The sequence below is a fragment of the Columba livia genome, chromosome 1, assembly GCF_036013475.1.
Source record: "Columba livia isolate bColLiv1 breed racing homer chromosome 1, bColLiv1.pat.W.v2, whole genome shotgun sequence".
NCBI lineage: Eukaryota > Metazoa > Chordata > Aves > Columbiformes > Columbidae > Columba > Columba livia.
In genome coordinates this window covers 58,796,314-58,813,333 of record NC_088602.1, presented here as the reverse complement: position 1 = coordinate 58,813,333, position 17,020 = coordinate 58,796,314, and the positions used below count along the sequence as shown (strand labels likewise).

Here is a 17,020-nt window from a genome sequence, read left to right as displayed (position 1 = left end):
ACACAGGTATATCTTTAAGACTCCTCTTATTTAGACCATAACCAATTCAGCACAGGAACTGTGTCTTACGTTACACAATTTTTAGTAAAATTATACTCCAACCTCAACAGGAGTTTGTAGGTGCAATTGAAAACCAGTAAGTTATTGAACAAGAACACTAAATAAGCCCTACAGAGAACTGAAGGTCTCTGTGCTTTACCATTCTTGGCAGAATAAATTAATAGGATCTCTACTACATTTAGAAACTATCAAACACATCACCGAGACCCAAGCTACACTTTTAAAGCAAAATTCAGTAATACTAATAACTGATTTAGAAAACACTGCTGTAAACTGGCTAACCAGGCTGAGAATTTGCTTAAAATACTATAATCTTTTATAAAAGTCATATCCCAGTAAACACTGTGCATGAAGTATTAGACTTTCTGCAGCTGTAAGGGCCAAATTCTACCTAGTTCACCTCAGTCCTTTTAGGGGAGGCTAATGTTTCATACAAAATTTAATTGTACGGATTCAGACTTTCAGACAATGTAACAATGAGATATGAGGTAGAAACACTAAATAAGACAAAAGGAGCAAGGAGGTCTAAAAGGTAACGTAAGAGCCCAAGTACAACTGCGAGCATTCAGTGCTTTTCCATCTTAATCTACAGGAGCTGTAAGTAAATTCTACAACCGTTCAGAGAGACAGGTGAGGTGGGGAGGAATTCTGAGCTTAACACAGTGTTTCTCTCACACATTAATCCAGTGTTAAGTGCTGCCTCTGAAAATCACTTTTGCAGACAAATTCTGTCTTTGGACATGCTCATGTAACTCCACGTCTAGAAACTTGACATCTACATTTCAAACATAAACAATTACTGCACTTCAGATTCTATAAGGACTTACTGTACTGTGTGCTTTTCCATGAGAATTTAGAAGGGTTTACATTGTCTCATGAATCCTTCAATAAGCAACATTACTTTAAGCACAAAACTTGTGAGACAGGAACAATGAACAGGGAATAAGGAAAACAACACTAATTCGACTGATTTTCCTTCTCTCAGTAGCTAGAAACAATCCAAGTAGTTTTCAAAATTTCGTGTAAGTTTGAAGTTAAGGGAGCAACAGCTTGCACATGATTTTAGCAGCTTTCTCGCCTCAGTTAGAATACAAATGAGTGGACGTGACGTTTGGGCTCAGTTTTAAAATCTCAAAACGGAAAACTTCAAAGTCTAATCTATGTCTGCATGAGCAAATGTGCTGCTTTTTTTTGTTTAAATCCCTCCTATTTAAGTTCTGGACACAAAATGCATGACACATAGGGATAATTTATTATTTTTAATCAAAAATTCATCAGTATATTTACAAAGCTTAAGTCATAAAAACACAGTCTTTTTAAAGATTTTTTTTCTTTACGACTTTTTCTTTTTTATTGCTCTTTTACTCCGTGATCTCTTTTTTCTGCCCTCAAACACGGGTTTGGCAGTCACCATGACTACATTACCCAGTTCATCCTCGTCACTTGAGCTACTACATCCCTTTTTCTCTTTATGGTCCGCTGTCCCAACTGTAGAGACATTTTTCTTCCTTTTGCTTTTGCCTAAACCTCTGCTTTCTGATTCCGCTACTGAGGAGTCACTAGAACTTTCTGAAAGATGCAAATTCCCAATAAAACCACCTCCATATAAATGTTCTTTTCCAGAATCTGAATGTTTCCTTCTTCTCTTTCCACCTTGGACTTCTGTTGCCAGCGCTTGATGATGTGCACAGCCTGCAGTACTTTTCTCTTTCCTTTCCTCATCCTGTTTAAGTTCAATCTCCATAGCAGCAGCAGCCTCCTGAATTTCATCGGCTTCTTCTTTTTCCTTTCTCTTCAGACAAGTCACAGCTCTGCGTAGCCTTTGACTTTTAATAGCTTGTCTTTCATGCTGTTCTAGTCTGAAGAATGAATCAATTCGAAGCTGAGTCTACCAAAAATAAAACAGAAAAACACCTCTGGATGCCTTGTGATGGGAACTCAGTTGTTATCTGAGCTATAATTTAAAGCATGCCAAAATAAAGCAGGACAAGGGACTAATAAAATTAGTACGCATGCAAATAGATGTGAACAATAAGATGCATTATTATAGTAATACCTATACTTTATTATAAATTATGTAACAAAAACCTTTACAGAAACTAAATAATAAACCAACTCCAGTGAAATTTTATAAACATTGTGGCACTAATGATCAGACATATGTTGCTATTTTCAACCCTAAAACAGTGATGTCTGTAGTGCTCTTAAATATGTCCTTCAAATACATCCTTAGCTTCAAGCTGTTAAAACAACAGAATGTTTACTAAGCAAATGTTGTAAGTGCACTTGACATTTGCATATGCCAGTGCAACAAAATTCGGTCAATTTTACTCTAGTTCATGGTAACACATGCTATTACAGTATCAAGATTTGACAGGAGAACTAGTACTAGTTACACACAATGGGTCTGTGTTACCCAGCCACAGCTAGGCTTGCTGTATAGATTAAGCTAGTCATCTATATTCTCCGTAAAATTGTCTAAGAGAGACAGATGCTTACAAAAGATGCTCCAGTCAAACTATACTGACTTAACTACAGGTTTTGGTACCTTTCACTCCTTTGAGCGATGGAGAGAACCTAGAAGACTGGTTTAGACCATGTATCTATCTTGCTTATAGCAGAAGAAGAAAAGAATCTGGTGATCAGTTTTACAACTGACTTTCACACTATCACAGAATGCACCACTATTCACTCCAAAATTTTATAAAGTTGACAGCAGTTATTTGGAAATCAGAGTAATATTATTCATGGACACTTAACCAACAGTGCAGTTTGCACTCCTTCTCTAAAGATACACATGGCACCCAATGGGCAGTCTCACTCCACCAAAATCTTAAGGGCATTTTTATATATAATTTCCAGAGACAGCACAGTGCCTTTTAAAAGTACTAAAGGTGTTTGAGGTACCTGTAGTTTCAGCTACATCCAGAACAACCAGCATCCTGGACTGGAGACAGGTGCTTGATAGACAACAAAATGTGCAACCAACAATTGAAATTATGTAGAGAGCCTCACAGCACATCCAAATCATATGGAAATGAAGCGTAAAGAAGCAAGTTTAATGACTTCTAAAAATATATAAATGTTAAAATTAAAAAATCACGACCAAATCCCAGTTTCTGAGAAACGTATTTTAAAGTTTTGCTGTTCATTTTAAAATGCTTCTTACAGTTTTCCAGTTACCCTTAAACTATACATAGTTTTACATGCTTTACCTGCTGCAGGTTCAGCTGTTTTATCACAGGCGAAAGGATTTCATCTACCTTTGTCCTAGTCCAGCCAAAGTGATCCTGACAGAATGTGCAGAAAGTTAAGGAACTTTACAAAATGGCTATTACTACTAGTATTTTGTAAACACATAAATGAAAATTCCTCAAATAATGTCTGGAGGAAAGTTACTCTACTTCATAGTTTTTTCTACTACAAAACCAGAGAAAACACTCTAAGTTTATTACAGCTGACTTACAGGGGTGGTTCCAATATTACACTATGTATCTTAATCACACTGTTACATCTCATGGTGTGAATTTTGGGGTTGTCATATGTCAAGACAGGAGCTGGACTCAATTCTCCTTGTGGGTCCCTTCCAACTCAGGACATTCTAAGATCTTTATTAGTTATAGAACTTCTCTAATATCATAATTTCCAAAAGCATGTCTCAGTGAACACAGAACTCATTCTGGCTATACAGTACTGCCATAAGGCAAAATAGCTACAAATAAACCTTACTTTTATACTTGCACACATCAGAAGTTTTATTTACCATTTAAAAAACTATTTGCTCTGCATGCATTGCCATCTACTTTTTAATAATCCACGGCAGCTCAAGCTGCAGCAGATGCAAGAGACAGACATAATTGCAAGAAATGCAGTGAATGACTAGGGACAAGGCGCAGACTGAATCGCCATTTCTGACTAGGTTTTGAAACTCATTTGTGAAAGACAGCAAATGTACATCAGGAGTGTGCAAACAATCCCACTATAAGTCTAGAAGTAGACACAGCACAGTTACAGAAGTGTAACATCACAACAAACTAGTCGGTCCAGCTATGAAACTCTTTTCGCAGGCCAAGTAAAGCAGCCCTATAGTAAAAGGATATTCTCTGATCTGCTCTACATCAGGCTTCCCCCAGGTGAATGACCCCCTTGACTCATCCACCACAGGCTTCAGGTATGCTTCTGCCACTGCTGGATTTGGGAAACCTGAAGCAAGCTGCAGCTCCCGCAACTTCTTCTTGACTTTGGTGTCATGTGGATTAGGTCTCAATTTCTTATTCTTCTGAGCCTCATTCCACCACTCACTGGGGAAAAAAAAAAAAAAAAAGGAAAGTATTTATTTGCCTACATAAAATACAATTTGGACTATCAAGAGCCACCATGCTAATTTCAGTAGCCTTGATTAGTCTCCCTACTTCAGTTACTGCATGAGATGAGGTGGGAAATTTCAAATAAAAATGGCCAAAGGGACATATAATCTGAAAACAGAAATCACAAAACACATAGAGTAAATGCAGCCATTGTAAGCCACAGTAGCAAACATCACCTGGATTCCCCGTAAGCTGCCAGAAGCCCTACATTCAGAAGGCCCTGAATTCAGCCTCACTTGGGAGGGATGTTCCATATAAAATGATAATTTTGGAGATTTTTTGGTTAAAATCAAAACAAAATCAAGGCTTCTAACCATCCTCGCCATTGCTAATACAACTGGCTTGGCCTTCTTCAAATTTTGTTCTTCCCCACAGCCTACCTGTCTGTCTCTTTCCAGGTCATCCATTCCTCACTCATCAAGTCATCAAGTCTTTTTCTCTACGAGCAAGCTACAGCACCTTCTCACAAATTCAGGGATAAACAACCTCCACTCCACTAGGGATCCAGCTCTGCAATGAACTCAGAGGCCGTTGCACAGTTCTATAGCTGTTCTACCGTCTTCATTAGTCTCACTGTAATTGCTGTATCAACATGTCACCTTATTTACCTGCCATTTCAAATAATGATATAATGGAGTCAGATATTTAACAGTTAACGTAGTCTCCTTAATAACGCTAATTTGTTTTGTTGCGTGCTTAAGCCACAAAAAAGTATATTCACTAATATTCATGTTACGGAGAGACAAAAAAGCAAAATACAATGAAACATACGCAAATTTTAAGAGAGGTTCCAGTCCACGCCCAGGAAATTCATTTAAAATCTCCATCGCTGTTACAAAGCCAACATTTGGGATGCCCTCAGTGTAGTCACTTCCAAGCAAGTATGCCAAATTAATTAGCTTGCTTCGATCCAACCCTGTAAAAGAAAGTGCATAAACCAAATAAAACCAGGGGATTCAGCATCTGTTCTCTTACAAATTATAAAAATAATATATTATCTGAAAGGAAAAGCAAACAAAAACCAACACACACGCACAACAAAAGGAACACAAAGGTATTAACTCTGTAAAATTACATTTAATTCAACATCAGAATTTGCTAAATTATATTTTGGAGCAGTGTCGATACTCTGCAGCTAGCTCAAGCATCAGAAGCACCAGTAGCTGTGCTAAACTATGCTAAATTGGCAAATACATCTTGCCTAAATTAAAATGTTACAATATAAAGACCATTGGGAAATTCCGGGTTTTAAAGAGCTAAGAGATATTATTTTACATATGTTTCTCCAGTTACTGTCCTGTTTTCATCTAATTCTGAGCTGAATTTAGTAACACCTCAATCAAAAATAAAAACATTCAAGTCCTCAGTTTTGAATTCCAAGCCATAATATCAACATCTCTGCATCTTAAAAGCATTCCCAAACTGGAAGCCTTTTGCTCTGTGCTACTTCAGTCATTAAGTTGACTTAAAGAGCCTGTGAAACAGCTACAAAGAAGGAAGAACGCAGCTGACCACTTCTAATTGGTACACTATGAGATCCAAGTCTGATTTTCAGTGATTAGCCTTAGGAGTTTAGACTTAAAAAATAATCATTAAAAAAAAAAAAAATAAGAAAACAGTGGAGAAAAGGAGGGACATGTGTCTAAGCACACAAAGCAATATCCATCAACTGTCAAGAAAGAATTGTACAACGCATGGAAAAGAAGTAGAAGCACAAAACTGCAGAGGAAAGTGACATGAAGACCGATTGTGACTATTTTTCCCCAATAAATAAATCAATCATCTGGTTTATTACTTCAATAACAGCTTAAAAAAAAAAAAAAACACACACACACACACACACACACAAACAAAAAAACAAAACAAAAACCACACACATGCTTTTACAGCAGTCCTTTCCAAGTAAAGTACTGGAGCATACCTAAATAGGTATAAGTAGGAGAAAGATATTTCAATCAGTTTGCTGGGAGAATAAACCAAAGACATCTTTTTCACCACATAAAAATGTTGCGAAATTTTACATGCAGAAGACATTAGAATGTCAAAACCGACTTTAAGAGTTCTGCTTAAAAAAAGGCATAAGTTAAAATTGACTCATATTTCCCATAATATACTACGTGACACTGAAGTTTAATAATTCAACATCATTAGCAACAATTTGATTAGACTGGCACAAGAGCAATCTGAAAGAAGAAGAAAGCTGCCAGTACTACTTAAATGAAAAACCTTTTACACAGCTGGATGTGGATATGCTGGATCCTCTTCTAATACCCTATGCGTCAACATGCCCAAATTAACTTCGATTTCCAGAAGTGTATAAATCTGATGACAATGGAATATAATTTTTCCACCATGTCAGAAAAGTCATGCTGACATTTACACAGAAAGTGATGCCATAGTTAACACCTCTAGCTTTGATGATCATCACACTAAGTCAGTATATTAAATCCAAGTGGAACTAATAGCTGTTAAATCAGAGGGGTCATCTGGCTGTAAAAACAGGAACCCAATGGAATGTCTTTAGAGACTCTCCAAAGAACAGGCACTGTAATAACAAACACACAAAATTCTGTAGGAAATACAACTTCAAAAAGATACATGGCAGCACTGTCTTATTAAAGACTGTATCTAACAAACCAGCACCTGAGGCTTACCTAGCTGGTTTTGAAAATCAACATACTGATAATATTCCACATATTTGTTTTGACTGAAGAAATTTTTATAAACATGTCGTGCACCAAATAACCACACGTCACTGTCATCGGTGATTGTCCCAGAGGTCTGATCAGTAAGGTCCAGTACAGCACATTGTGCCTCTGCCTCCATCGGAGCTTCAATATATGGAATGCCAAACAGACGGAGAAGCTCCTGTAGGATAGAGAAAAATCACTTCGTATTTCATCTGAAAAATGGACTTCAATGATTATACTTCTGCTTGACTCTAACTGCTAGATTCACACTGGTATTTAGTATTTCATAGAAAATCTTTATTTCCTCTAAAAAGCACCAAGTGCAGTTAAGTCAAGGGGGAAATCCCACTTTTCTCGGGTAGACAGTGCCTCATAACTCATGCACTACTTGATCATATTGCTGCTACACAGTTTGAGAATCTACTAGCTTAATTACATAAGCATACTTAAATATTGTGCTTTCCATAACCACTGATTTAACATGGAGAAAAGTCCATGCGTTAGAATTATGTAGGCTCCATGAAATGAAGATGCAGGTTAAAAACAAATACCAATAAAAAAAGTCACCTTAGCTTAGAAAACAGCATGAGAACACATCAGAAACTTTCTTATCAAGTAGAAAACACTGGGCAGACTAGTTATTCTTTAGATGATGCTTTGATATACATACATTTTGATGCATTTTATACAATTTGCTTTTATGGAATACATTATTTAACCCCAGTTAAATATCCCTTACCTATAATTAAGCAAAGTTACGAACAGCTTTTGAGAAAATGTTTGACTGGAGTAGAGGAGATGACCACATCATCCTCTATCAGGGGTGTCAAACTCTTTTTCACTATGGACCACATCAGCCTCATGGTTGCTTTCAAAGGCCAGAAAGTAATTTTAGGACTGTATAAATATAATTATTCCCACATTTACACAGTCCTAAAATTAGATTTGGTCCTTCAAAGGCAACTGCAAGGCTGATAGGGCCACCGGTAAAAATGAGTATGACACCCCTGGCCTATATGAAATCAAAATTGTTCAACAAATACTACCTGGCTTTCCAAGAACATCTGTCCCGTTACAGAAGCAGCAACGCGTTCCTGCTGCTGTTTTTGCGCATGAAGCATATTCTGCTCAGCAGAAAGGTCATTTTCTAATCCTTCCAGCTCTTCCTGAAAAATAAAACAAGGTGTTCATTGTTTCAAAAATTCAGGTATACTTAGTTAAGTAAAGCACTAAGTCTCCAAGTACAATTATTCTAGTAGTATATGCTCCATTAATTCACTTCCATTCACTCTATTAATTAGCTTCCCTAATGCAGTAAATTATAAGACCAGAGATAGGTCTTTTCATCAGAGTACTAAAACTTTGAAGTTTCCCTCTGAATTCAGAGAGATTATGGTTAACCACCATCTTTAAAGAAAAATCAGTTCCTATAGATTTAAATACATACACGAGAAAGCAATGAAACAGTAAGTTCTCCGATAGTTTTCCTTAAAAACTGCTTCGGGACAGAGCACTTGATTACTAGCCCAAAACAAATAACAAGAAGTTACCAAACTGATGTCTTGCCACTCATCTGCTGCATCTTCACCACCATCTTCTTTTTCAACATTCTGATCGTTTGCCAACTGCACTTCAGACTCCTTCAGCAAGTCCTGTGTGACAATATCATGCCTCTCTGCCTCAGTTTCCAGAACTGCTGTTTTATCACCAAGTTCTTCATCACATTTAGGAGGAGACTCAGCCTCATTACTGATTTCAGTATCCACTTCAATAAAGCTTCCTATTGAAGGAAAACAAAGATTTCAAGCTTCAGTTTGTTTCAAAAGAGGTATTTGTATGCATTTTTAACTTGGGCAGTGATTTTTTGTTTTGCTATATGCAGTAACTAGATATAAGAATTATGAAATTACAGAAACTAAGTGATTCACTGTTAATACACCTGTTAAGTTCAATGTACAGAACAGCATGCTTTCCTGACTCTCCATATTCTATACTCAGATTTCAATAACAAAACATAACACCAAAGGGAAAACATAGATCAGATTATCTTCCCACCTCGTACATCAGTAGGAATAGATGTATTTTAAAGCATTTATTACTAGGAGAAAAGGTTAACTTCAACTGGTTACAAATACAATTAGGTCCTATTTGCTTATATTTTTACATAATTAAAAAGCACATACCATCAGAATCACTGTCTTCAGACTGTGATTTCACTTTTCTTTCTTCCTCAAGACCTTTTGCTTCTGGAAAAAATCTAACATCCTTTTGTACCTCAGATACATTCCCTTCTGTTTGTGAAATTACTTCCTCTGTATTTTCAGAAATTTTCAAGTTTTCTTCTTTTTTAGACAAGTCTGTTGTTTCGGCATTAATTAAAGCCCCTATACTAGTTTGTACAGGGGAACAGCTTGGCTTCTGTGTGCACAAGTTTATATCCTTATCTCCCAAAGAATTTAAGTCCATTTTGGAACTATCTTCTTTGTCTACATCATCTTTGCCTTTTCTAGTATTGTCAATACAAGAATAATTATCAGTTCTGGATATACTGGTGTCCTTGGGTGTAATGTGATTTTTTTCCAACTCCTGATTCTTTTGTTCAAATGCAGTGCCTTGCATAGTCACTTGGTTTGATGAATGAATTGTGGATGCAGGTAATTTTTTTCCCTCCTTAACTTCAGGAATCTGATCTTCCTCATCTGAGCTACTAAGCAGAAAATCCTTCGCTTCTGATCTTTGTGGTAGCACTCCATCAGTTCTAACAGTAACAACTTCCTCCCTTTTATCACCATCACTCAGAGCTTGCTGAATTGCCTGCAGTGTTCTTGGGGACACACTGCCTTCCTCTACAGATTGGTCCGCATTCAATCGTCCTGTATCTTCATCCCCCCGTTCTTCTTCTGAGCTGCTTTCTACCATAGCTGCCTGGATGGCAAGCAAAGTCCGAGGAGAGGGTGGTGCTGTCACCACATTGTTATCGTTCTCCGTCTGCAACTTGTCAGATGCAACTGTCTTTGCATTAGCAGGAGATTCATCTTTTTTCATCAGTTTAGTAAATTCAAACATTTTGGATGAGGGTCCTGCAGTAGTTTCCAGGTCTCCACTTGTAGCTTCTTTTGCTTGAATACCTGAAAGGTTTTTGTTCATTATTTTTTTTTAGTAAAAAACTGCTTTATACTTTTTACATAATGGACATCATTATATAAAGATTAATAAACCAGTTTTCTACACATTTATAGATCACAGTTAATCATGTCTAAGAATAATGCACATTTCATAAAAAGTATTGGTTACATGCACCCGTAAACAATATTCAGGTTTGTCTTAAAACTGATAGCTGCGGACTGCACACACTAAACAAGAAGTTTTACAAAATTAAGACCTGGCATACCTTTTATTAGGATATAGTGAGAAGTATCTTCAGAGAATACCCTGCTAGATTCCACTTCTCTCACAAAACCACCTTCATTTTCATATTGTGTTTGGATTTCACCTGAGTGCTGTTGGCTCAATTCTTTTTGTACATTTTCTATGCATCGATTGAGGTTGCTTTTCTTCAGCAAGCCTCTAAGTTGGTACTGGGAAAAGTCATTGGACTCCTTAAAAAACAAACAAACAAAAACAACACAAAGAAAACAAAAAACACACACAATAATCCAGTCAATTAAAATAAAAAGACACCAGCTGTGCCTTTTGAGCAAGTTCATTTACCATGCTCTGGAGTGAATTTTAAGAGCTTCCTTTAAGCAGGTAACATTTGTCTTTTACTGACTGCTGTACTGCCAAGTCATAGCAACACCAGCCTGGTAACACACAACAATTTTGACAGGTACTATTAAGTAGTTCTGAATGATGGCTAAACACAATGAGGTGACAATCATGTCTTAGTGACATGACCAACGAAATTTGCTGGCTAAAGGAGCAGGTCCCCATCTTAATAACATTGCAATTATAACAGAATCCACCTGTAGATGGTTTTATTATGACAGTCGTTAGCTTACACTCGGGCACAAGCTATCATATGACCTAACATATATTACACCTTTAAAACCCAACTGTGCTCTGAAAAGCTGTTGCAGAAGTGACATTATGGGATTTCCTATTTGTCTCTGAATGGCTTCAGTAACACACCTGCCTGAGCTACAAAAGCCTTTTCACAGCTGCCAGCTCCTCAAACAACGTGAGGGTTTGGAATCCAAGTTGTGGTCATTCTGTCTGGTTTACCCACATCAGTCAAATGTTCTTGAAATTGAAATCTTGGGTGTAATGCTGATGAGGCATGAGACAGAGCATGATTTTTTTTTTCCATTATTGTCAAACTGAATTAGGTCTGCCAATTTTAGTGGAAATCAAGAGATAAGATTCTGAATACAGAGGTAATAAAGCTTTTCAGATGTGATACTCTTACATAGTCTTCATCTATATTAACTGTAATCACTCAATTCCGAAGGCTTGAAAACTATTTTAAATATTACCTCTGGCATTGCTTCAAATAGTGTTCTTTTTCGCTTCGTAAATTCTTTCATATCAGTCAGGATCTCATGTTTTATTTCTGGAGGCAGCTTTTTGAAATCTTCTGATTCAATATCTACAGAATTAGGATTTTCACATAACTCTTCCTACAAAACATGGACAACACCACAAACATGTATTTTATATCACAGTACAGCAAGGACAATAAAACATTTGGAGCGTCATTTGAAATAACAACAGTTAGGAAAAAAAAAAAGGTAACTACTACCTAACAGAGTGCATAATTATTGATGTACCGTATATAAGAAACTGCGTTTTATTCTTTTTATAGAGATATTTAGTATAAATTGCAAAAGCAGGTCCTACAGCCTCAGCTAGTCTGATCTTATCTTTCCAAAGAGGTTCTCGTTCTGAATGTGAACTACTTCAGAGATAAACAGCATTTACAAGAGCTCTTTTTTTTTTTTTTTACTTTGATGAAAGCAGAGATAATTTTATTATTCATGATGCCTTTTTCTTAGATTAAATATTTCTTTCCTCCTCTTGCCATGAGATCAGCACATCAGAAGGGAATATGGAATTTATCCAAGAAAATGCAAAGATCAAAGTGCTTCAATATCAATTCATATATAGAGAAGCATGGGAATTTTGTTAAATATGTGGTCTTATATGTGCATACACGTGCATAAATGAATAATTTCACTTATATCATTACAAAAAACAATTTTGTCTTTACAAATCCAGAGAAAGCAGTAAGAAGAAAAAAAATGTACCATAAGAAATGCCTATTCTGCTGTACTCTAGTGGAAAAAATTACATCCGTATTTCCTCATTAGCAGGAGTTCATTCACTACTTAAAATTAACTTGTTCACATGATAAGTAATGCTATAGTAAGACCTATACCTCCAAACACTTTTTTCTAACTTCTTTGTTTGTTTTTTTTTAAGCGTAGTTCATGAATGATGGGATTGTTCACAGTAACAGGGCAATCAGGATGCACTTGCCTGCAACATCTTTTTTTGGCTCATTCTCACTTCCCATTCTTTTTCCTCTTCCTCCTCTGAGCTAAAAATCACAAAGAGAAAAAAAATGTAGATATTTAGCTAGGAAAGTAAAAGTCCTATTTTAAGTAAAAGGACATTTGTCAACCCTTCACTGGTAAGTATAACAATCTACACACAACACCAAAGAACACACACACGCACACACATACATATACACACATATACATACAAACACATACACAAGTCAAAAAGATCTGAACAGAAAGCAAAAAGGCAGACTTATCTCAGTTAGAACTAGATGAAGACAACTGTTGCTGTTTAAATCATTAACTGATTCTTACATGGTCAGCACATGAAGTATAGAAAAGTATTTACAAGTTGTGCAAAGAGTAATCTAATGGATAGCTCTGCATTTCCAGACCAGCTACCCAAGCTTGCATAAATCAGTTCCATGCAGCCATATAAATACGGCCACAGAGACTGAGGTAGCACTTTCATCCTTAAACATGAATCCAGTGTAGAAATTTAATCTGTGGGCTGAAAGCTTCTTCTGTAACCCTCCCATATATAACCAGAAGGCTTCTGTTTTCAGAGCTATAAGCCAAACCATCCAAAAAGAAACCAAAAGAAAACATAAATTAAAGAGATATACTTTATATATTATGGAGTTTCATGGGTCAAAGGCCTTTCAGCAGAATATAAACCTGAGGCTTATACTTTTACCTGAGTTTATTATAACTGTTTCAGTTATTTTTCTTAATTCTACCTACCTGTCCTTCTCTTCATCCTCTAAAGAAGGCAATACATACATGTCATCAATCTCTTCTCTTCGAACTTGTGTAATACTAGGAAAAGCTTCATTGCTTATGGCAAGAAAAAGAAAAAAAAAATACAATGTTGATTAACAGCTACGTAAAAACTCACCTGCCACCTACAAACAAGGGGAAAATAATTTTTATTCTTGCCTTTTGCCTTTAAGTGCAGTTTTGATAACTTGTCTCTTCAAAAACGTTTTCAGGAGTTTCTCTGTAGTTTTCCTAGAATCACTGATGGCAATTTCCTTCCTTTGTCTTCGCTTAGCCTGTGAAAATAAGATTAACACGAACAAGATTTTGCTGAACGCTGAAGATACATATCCAGTGAATTATGATATAGTTCTGTACGCTGTGTCTACGAACAACTCCTAACTCATCCTACATCAATGGGGACACAGCCTTCGGATCCTCCAAATCTCTTTATGTCGGTTTCCTCTCTGGGACTTGGGAGCAGTTTTCAGCTTCTGAGTACAAATTGTCATGAAAGTTGTGTTCAAGTCCATTATGAAGCAAGACTCAGGCTTATGCCATCGTCTACCTCTCTGCAATTTGTTTTCTGGGCAAATTAACTCTCAATATATCAAAAAGGAGCTGCCGCATCTCCAACAGCTGACCAAGACTAGGATTGCAAAGAACACTTGCACAGCAGCGCACTTCAAACCCTCCATCCTTGTGGCTCAGAATCAATCACAAGCAGAATAAGAAGGAAACTGAAAACGGCTACTTAGTATCAGCAGACACGCATCCTATTTTGTATTGCAATGACTCAGCAAAGGTACTTACCAAGGTTTGTCTCTTCAGAAGCGGTGCCTCTCCATCAAAAACAAAGACAGGCCGAATTCGGAAAAACAGTAACTTGCAGAGTCGATGAAACAGAGTGAGGAGGTGAGCACTTCGTACGGAATTACCACCACGATCTCTGGCTCCCTTTATTGCCTGGTTCAACCAAATACTGATATCTTAAAGAACCATTAAGAGGAAAAAAACGTGCTATCTTCTGCATATGCCATATTAATAGTTTCCATAAAGTGTACATACTTGACTGATTGGCTTTTGCCCACTGTTCCAGACTTGGCTTATCAAAGCCAAAGTTATCCAAACACTTGTAAACTTCAGAGAAAAATTATTGCCACTATTATCCTCAACAAGAAAAGCAGAATTGAAACAACTGTGCAGCAAGCAGTACCTCCCCAGTTATTTTCACAAATAAGTGAAGGGTAACCCCTTTCCACAGCTTTCCAGCATTTAACCAAGTACATATGACAGGAAAGTTGATGCAAAATTATTTAAACGTTTTCATCTTATAATCCTACTGAAAGCAGCACATTTATTTTTAAAGCGCAATACCCTACAGCCCAACATTTGTGTAAGTAAGCTATAAAAAATGTATCTTCCACATACTATAAAGCATTAAAGCTAATCAAAATATTGCCATGATTTAATTTAAAAAAAAAAAAAAAAACAACTACACACAATAGATTGTGTAGAAATAAGGGAAAGAGTTAAAGTAATCTCCGTCAGAAATCTGTTTCCTCAGCTATACTGTTAAAGGATACCAACAGCAAGAATTTTTCCTTCCAGCGTTTCTGGGTTTATAGGTCTCCCAGCACATTCAAGCAGTTTCCAAAGTCCTTGGACTCCCATTGTCCTTCTTCAGCCACTCTGAGAGAAGAGTGGTCTATGAGAAAGAAAAGAAAGAATATCCCAATGATTAGATAATCCACTTATGCATTATTAACGAGAACGCAGTACCACTGCTAACGAGAATACCGAGGCGAGCTGGGCTGCTGAGGACGCCCCGGCAGCCGCTCGGGCCGGCTCCGGACGATCCCCGCACCTTCCGGTACCTGAAAAATCGATTAAAAAATCCCGTCAAGCGCAGCGTTACAGCTGCTGGCCGGCCGACAGCTCCAGAGGAGCCTCGGCTTCGCCCTCTCCAGGGACCGCCACGGTCCCGGGACAACCGCTCCCCGCCCCGGGGACACGCTGAGGCGCTTTGCGGAGCGGCGGAACGAGGGGCCCGTCCCGGAGGGGATGAGAGGAGGGGAGGGGAGGGGAGGGCAGGGGAGGCCGCGGAGACTCACCGGCCCGTCCCCACGCGGTGTGCGCATGCGCCTTCCCAACGCTGCCCCGCAGCCCGCCGGGAAGCGCAGTTCGCGGGGCGGGGCCGGGGCTGTCATGGCGGGCGCGCTGCCGAGCGGGCGGGGAGCTGAGTTCTCAGACGCCCCGGAGCCACCCCTCCCGCGGCTCCATCTGCCCTCCCCGGGGGACCCCCGTGGCTGCCTGTGGGACACCGCAGGCGGAGGGGCCACAGTGAGGAGACCGGCGGCTGCCCGCCAGGTCCTCAGAATCACAGAATGTGAGGGATTGGAAGGGACCTCGAAAGATCATCCAGTCTAATACCCCTGCTGGAGCAGGAACACCCAGATGAGGTTACACAGGAATGTATCCAGGTGGGTTTTGAGTATCTCCAGGGAAGGAGACTCTACAACCCCCCTGGGCAGCCTGTTCCAGTGCTCCATCACCCTTGTGTTCCAGTTTGAACCCATCACCCTTTGTCTTATAATTGGTTGTCACTGAGAAGAGCCTGGCTTCATCCTCGTGACACTCACCCTTTATATATTTGTAAACATTAATGAGGTCACCCCTCAGTCTCCTCCAAGCTAAAGAGACCCAGCTCCCTCAGCCTTTCCTCATAAGGGAGATGCTCCACTCCATCATCTTCGTGGCTCTGCGCTGGACTCTCTCCAGCAGTTCCCTGTCCTTCTGGAACTGAGGGGCCCAGAACTGGACACAATATTCCAGGTGTGGTCTCACCAGGGCAGAGTAGAAAGGAAGGAGAACCTCTCTCGACATACTAACCACCCCCATTCTAATACACCCCAATCCTCACCTGCACAGAGGTGAGGTACCAAACACAACGTTGCAAAAAGAAAAAAAACACACTTGGTTGGTTGGTTTTGGGTTTTTTGGCAATGCTGCTGCATGGTTCTCATAAGATTCACCAGAAGGATGCCAAGGATACACACCCTGCAGCCCAACCTTCTTCCCACTCCCCTCCCAGCACCTCCCCCGTGCGCCTCACTGCACCCGCTTCTCCCACCCAGGAGTCCCTATGGAAAGGCAGTCTGCCGGGTGCCAGCAGCATGTCCCCAAGGATACACATCTTTCATTTGTTAGAGATGCTGATATCAAAAAGTCAGCAAAAAGACTCTATAATGCTGTTTTGAAAACATTAAAAAGCAGGCGCTTTCATTGCAGCGCACCAGACATTCGGAGATTACTCCTCTAATCGAGCATGCGTGTGATTCACACTTCTTGGTATTTATTGCATACACCTATTCATGTTTCTACTGCTCAGTTAATGCATTAAACATAAATTATTTACATAACCCCACCCTTTGCCGGAAGACCTTCTTTGGTATTCGAGGGTCTTCATGGGGGGTCTCTAGTGGTCCCCGGTGTCGTCACAGCCTGGTACCCGCGCCCAGCATCAGCTTCTTGACCTGATTTCCTGAGCATGCATATTGCCATTTTGTGCTGCTACTCAGCAAAAGCCATGTAACTCTTTCTTCATTTAAAAGAACATTACACTTCCCAGCTTGCAAAC

The 17,020-nt window shown here is 38.8% G+C and overlaps 1 protein-coding gene across 6 annotated transcripts; it reads right to left on the bottom strand.

Moving 5' to 3' along the window:
• Nucleotides 1-1,304: 1,304 nt before the first annotated feature.
• On the bottom strand, nucleotides 1,305-15,554 carry ERCC5 (ERCC excision repair 5, endonuclease). 6 transcript variants are annotated; one of them, XM_065058035.1, is made up of 16 exons: nucleotides 15,495-15,554; nucleotides 14,967-15,088; nucleotides 14,194-14,369; nucleotides 13,561-13,676; nucleotides 13,366-13,458; nucleotides 12,596-12,656; nucleotides 11,593-11,736; nucleotides 10,509-10,716; nucleotides 9,301-10,245; nucleotides 8,668-8,897; nucleotides 8,164-8,283; nucleotides 7,082-7,295; nucleotides 5,199-5,343; nucleotides 4,161-4,361; nucleotides 3,276-3,360; nucleotides 1,305-1,948 (listed from the first exon to the last, which is right to left on the bottom strand). In XM_065058035.1, the coding sequence occupies exons 2-16, from the start codon at nucleotides 15,052-15,054 to the stop codon at nucleotides 1,394-1,396; spliced, it is 3,381 nt and encodes a 1,126-aa protein (XP_064914107.1). In that variant the 5' UTR covers nucleotides 15,055-15,088; nucleotides 15,495-15,554; the 3' UTR covers nucleotides 1,305-1,393. The 6 variants fall into 6 exon arrangements, with proteins under 6 accessions (XP_064914107.1, XP_064914084.1, XP_064914116.1 ...); XM_065058012.1 differs by having other exon boundaries at nucleotides 11,593-11,732; nucleotides 12,592-12,656; nucleotides 15,495-15,540; XM_065058044.1 differs by having other exon boundaries at nucleotides 15,258-15,510.
• Nucleotides 15,555-17,020: the final 1,466 nt, after the last annotated feature.

Excerpts from the sequence above, each read along its gene's own strand:
- ERCC5 (XM_065058035.1), bottom strand. The coding sequence starts at position 15,054 with ATGGGAGTCCAAGGACTTTGGAAACTGCTTGAATGTGCTGGGAGACCT. Across the intron at positions 14,370-14,966 it reads AGGAAAAATTCTTGCTGTTG|ATATCAGTATTTGGTTGAAC; the intron begins GTATCCTTTAAC and ends TGGTTCTTTAAG. Across the intron at positions 10,246-10,508 it reads TCACTATATCCTAATAAAAG|GTATTCAAGCAAAAGAAGCT; the intron begins GTATGCCAGGTC and ends AAAACCTTTCAG.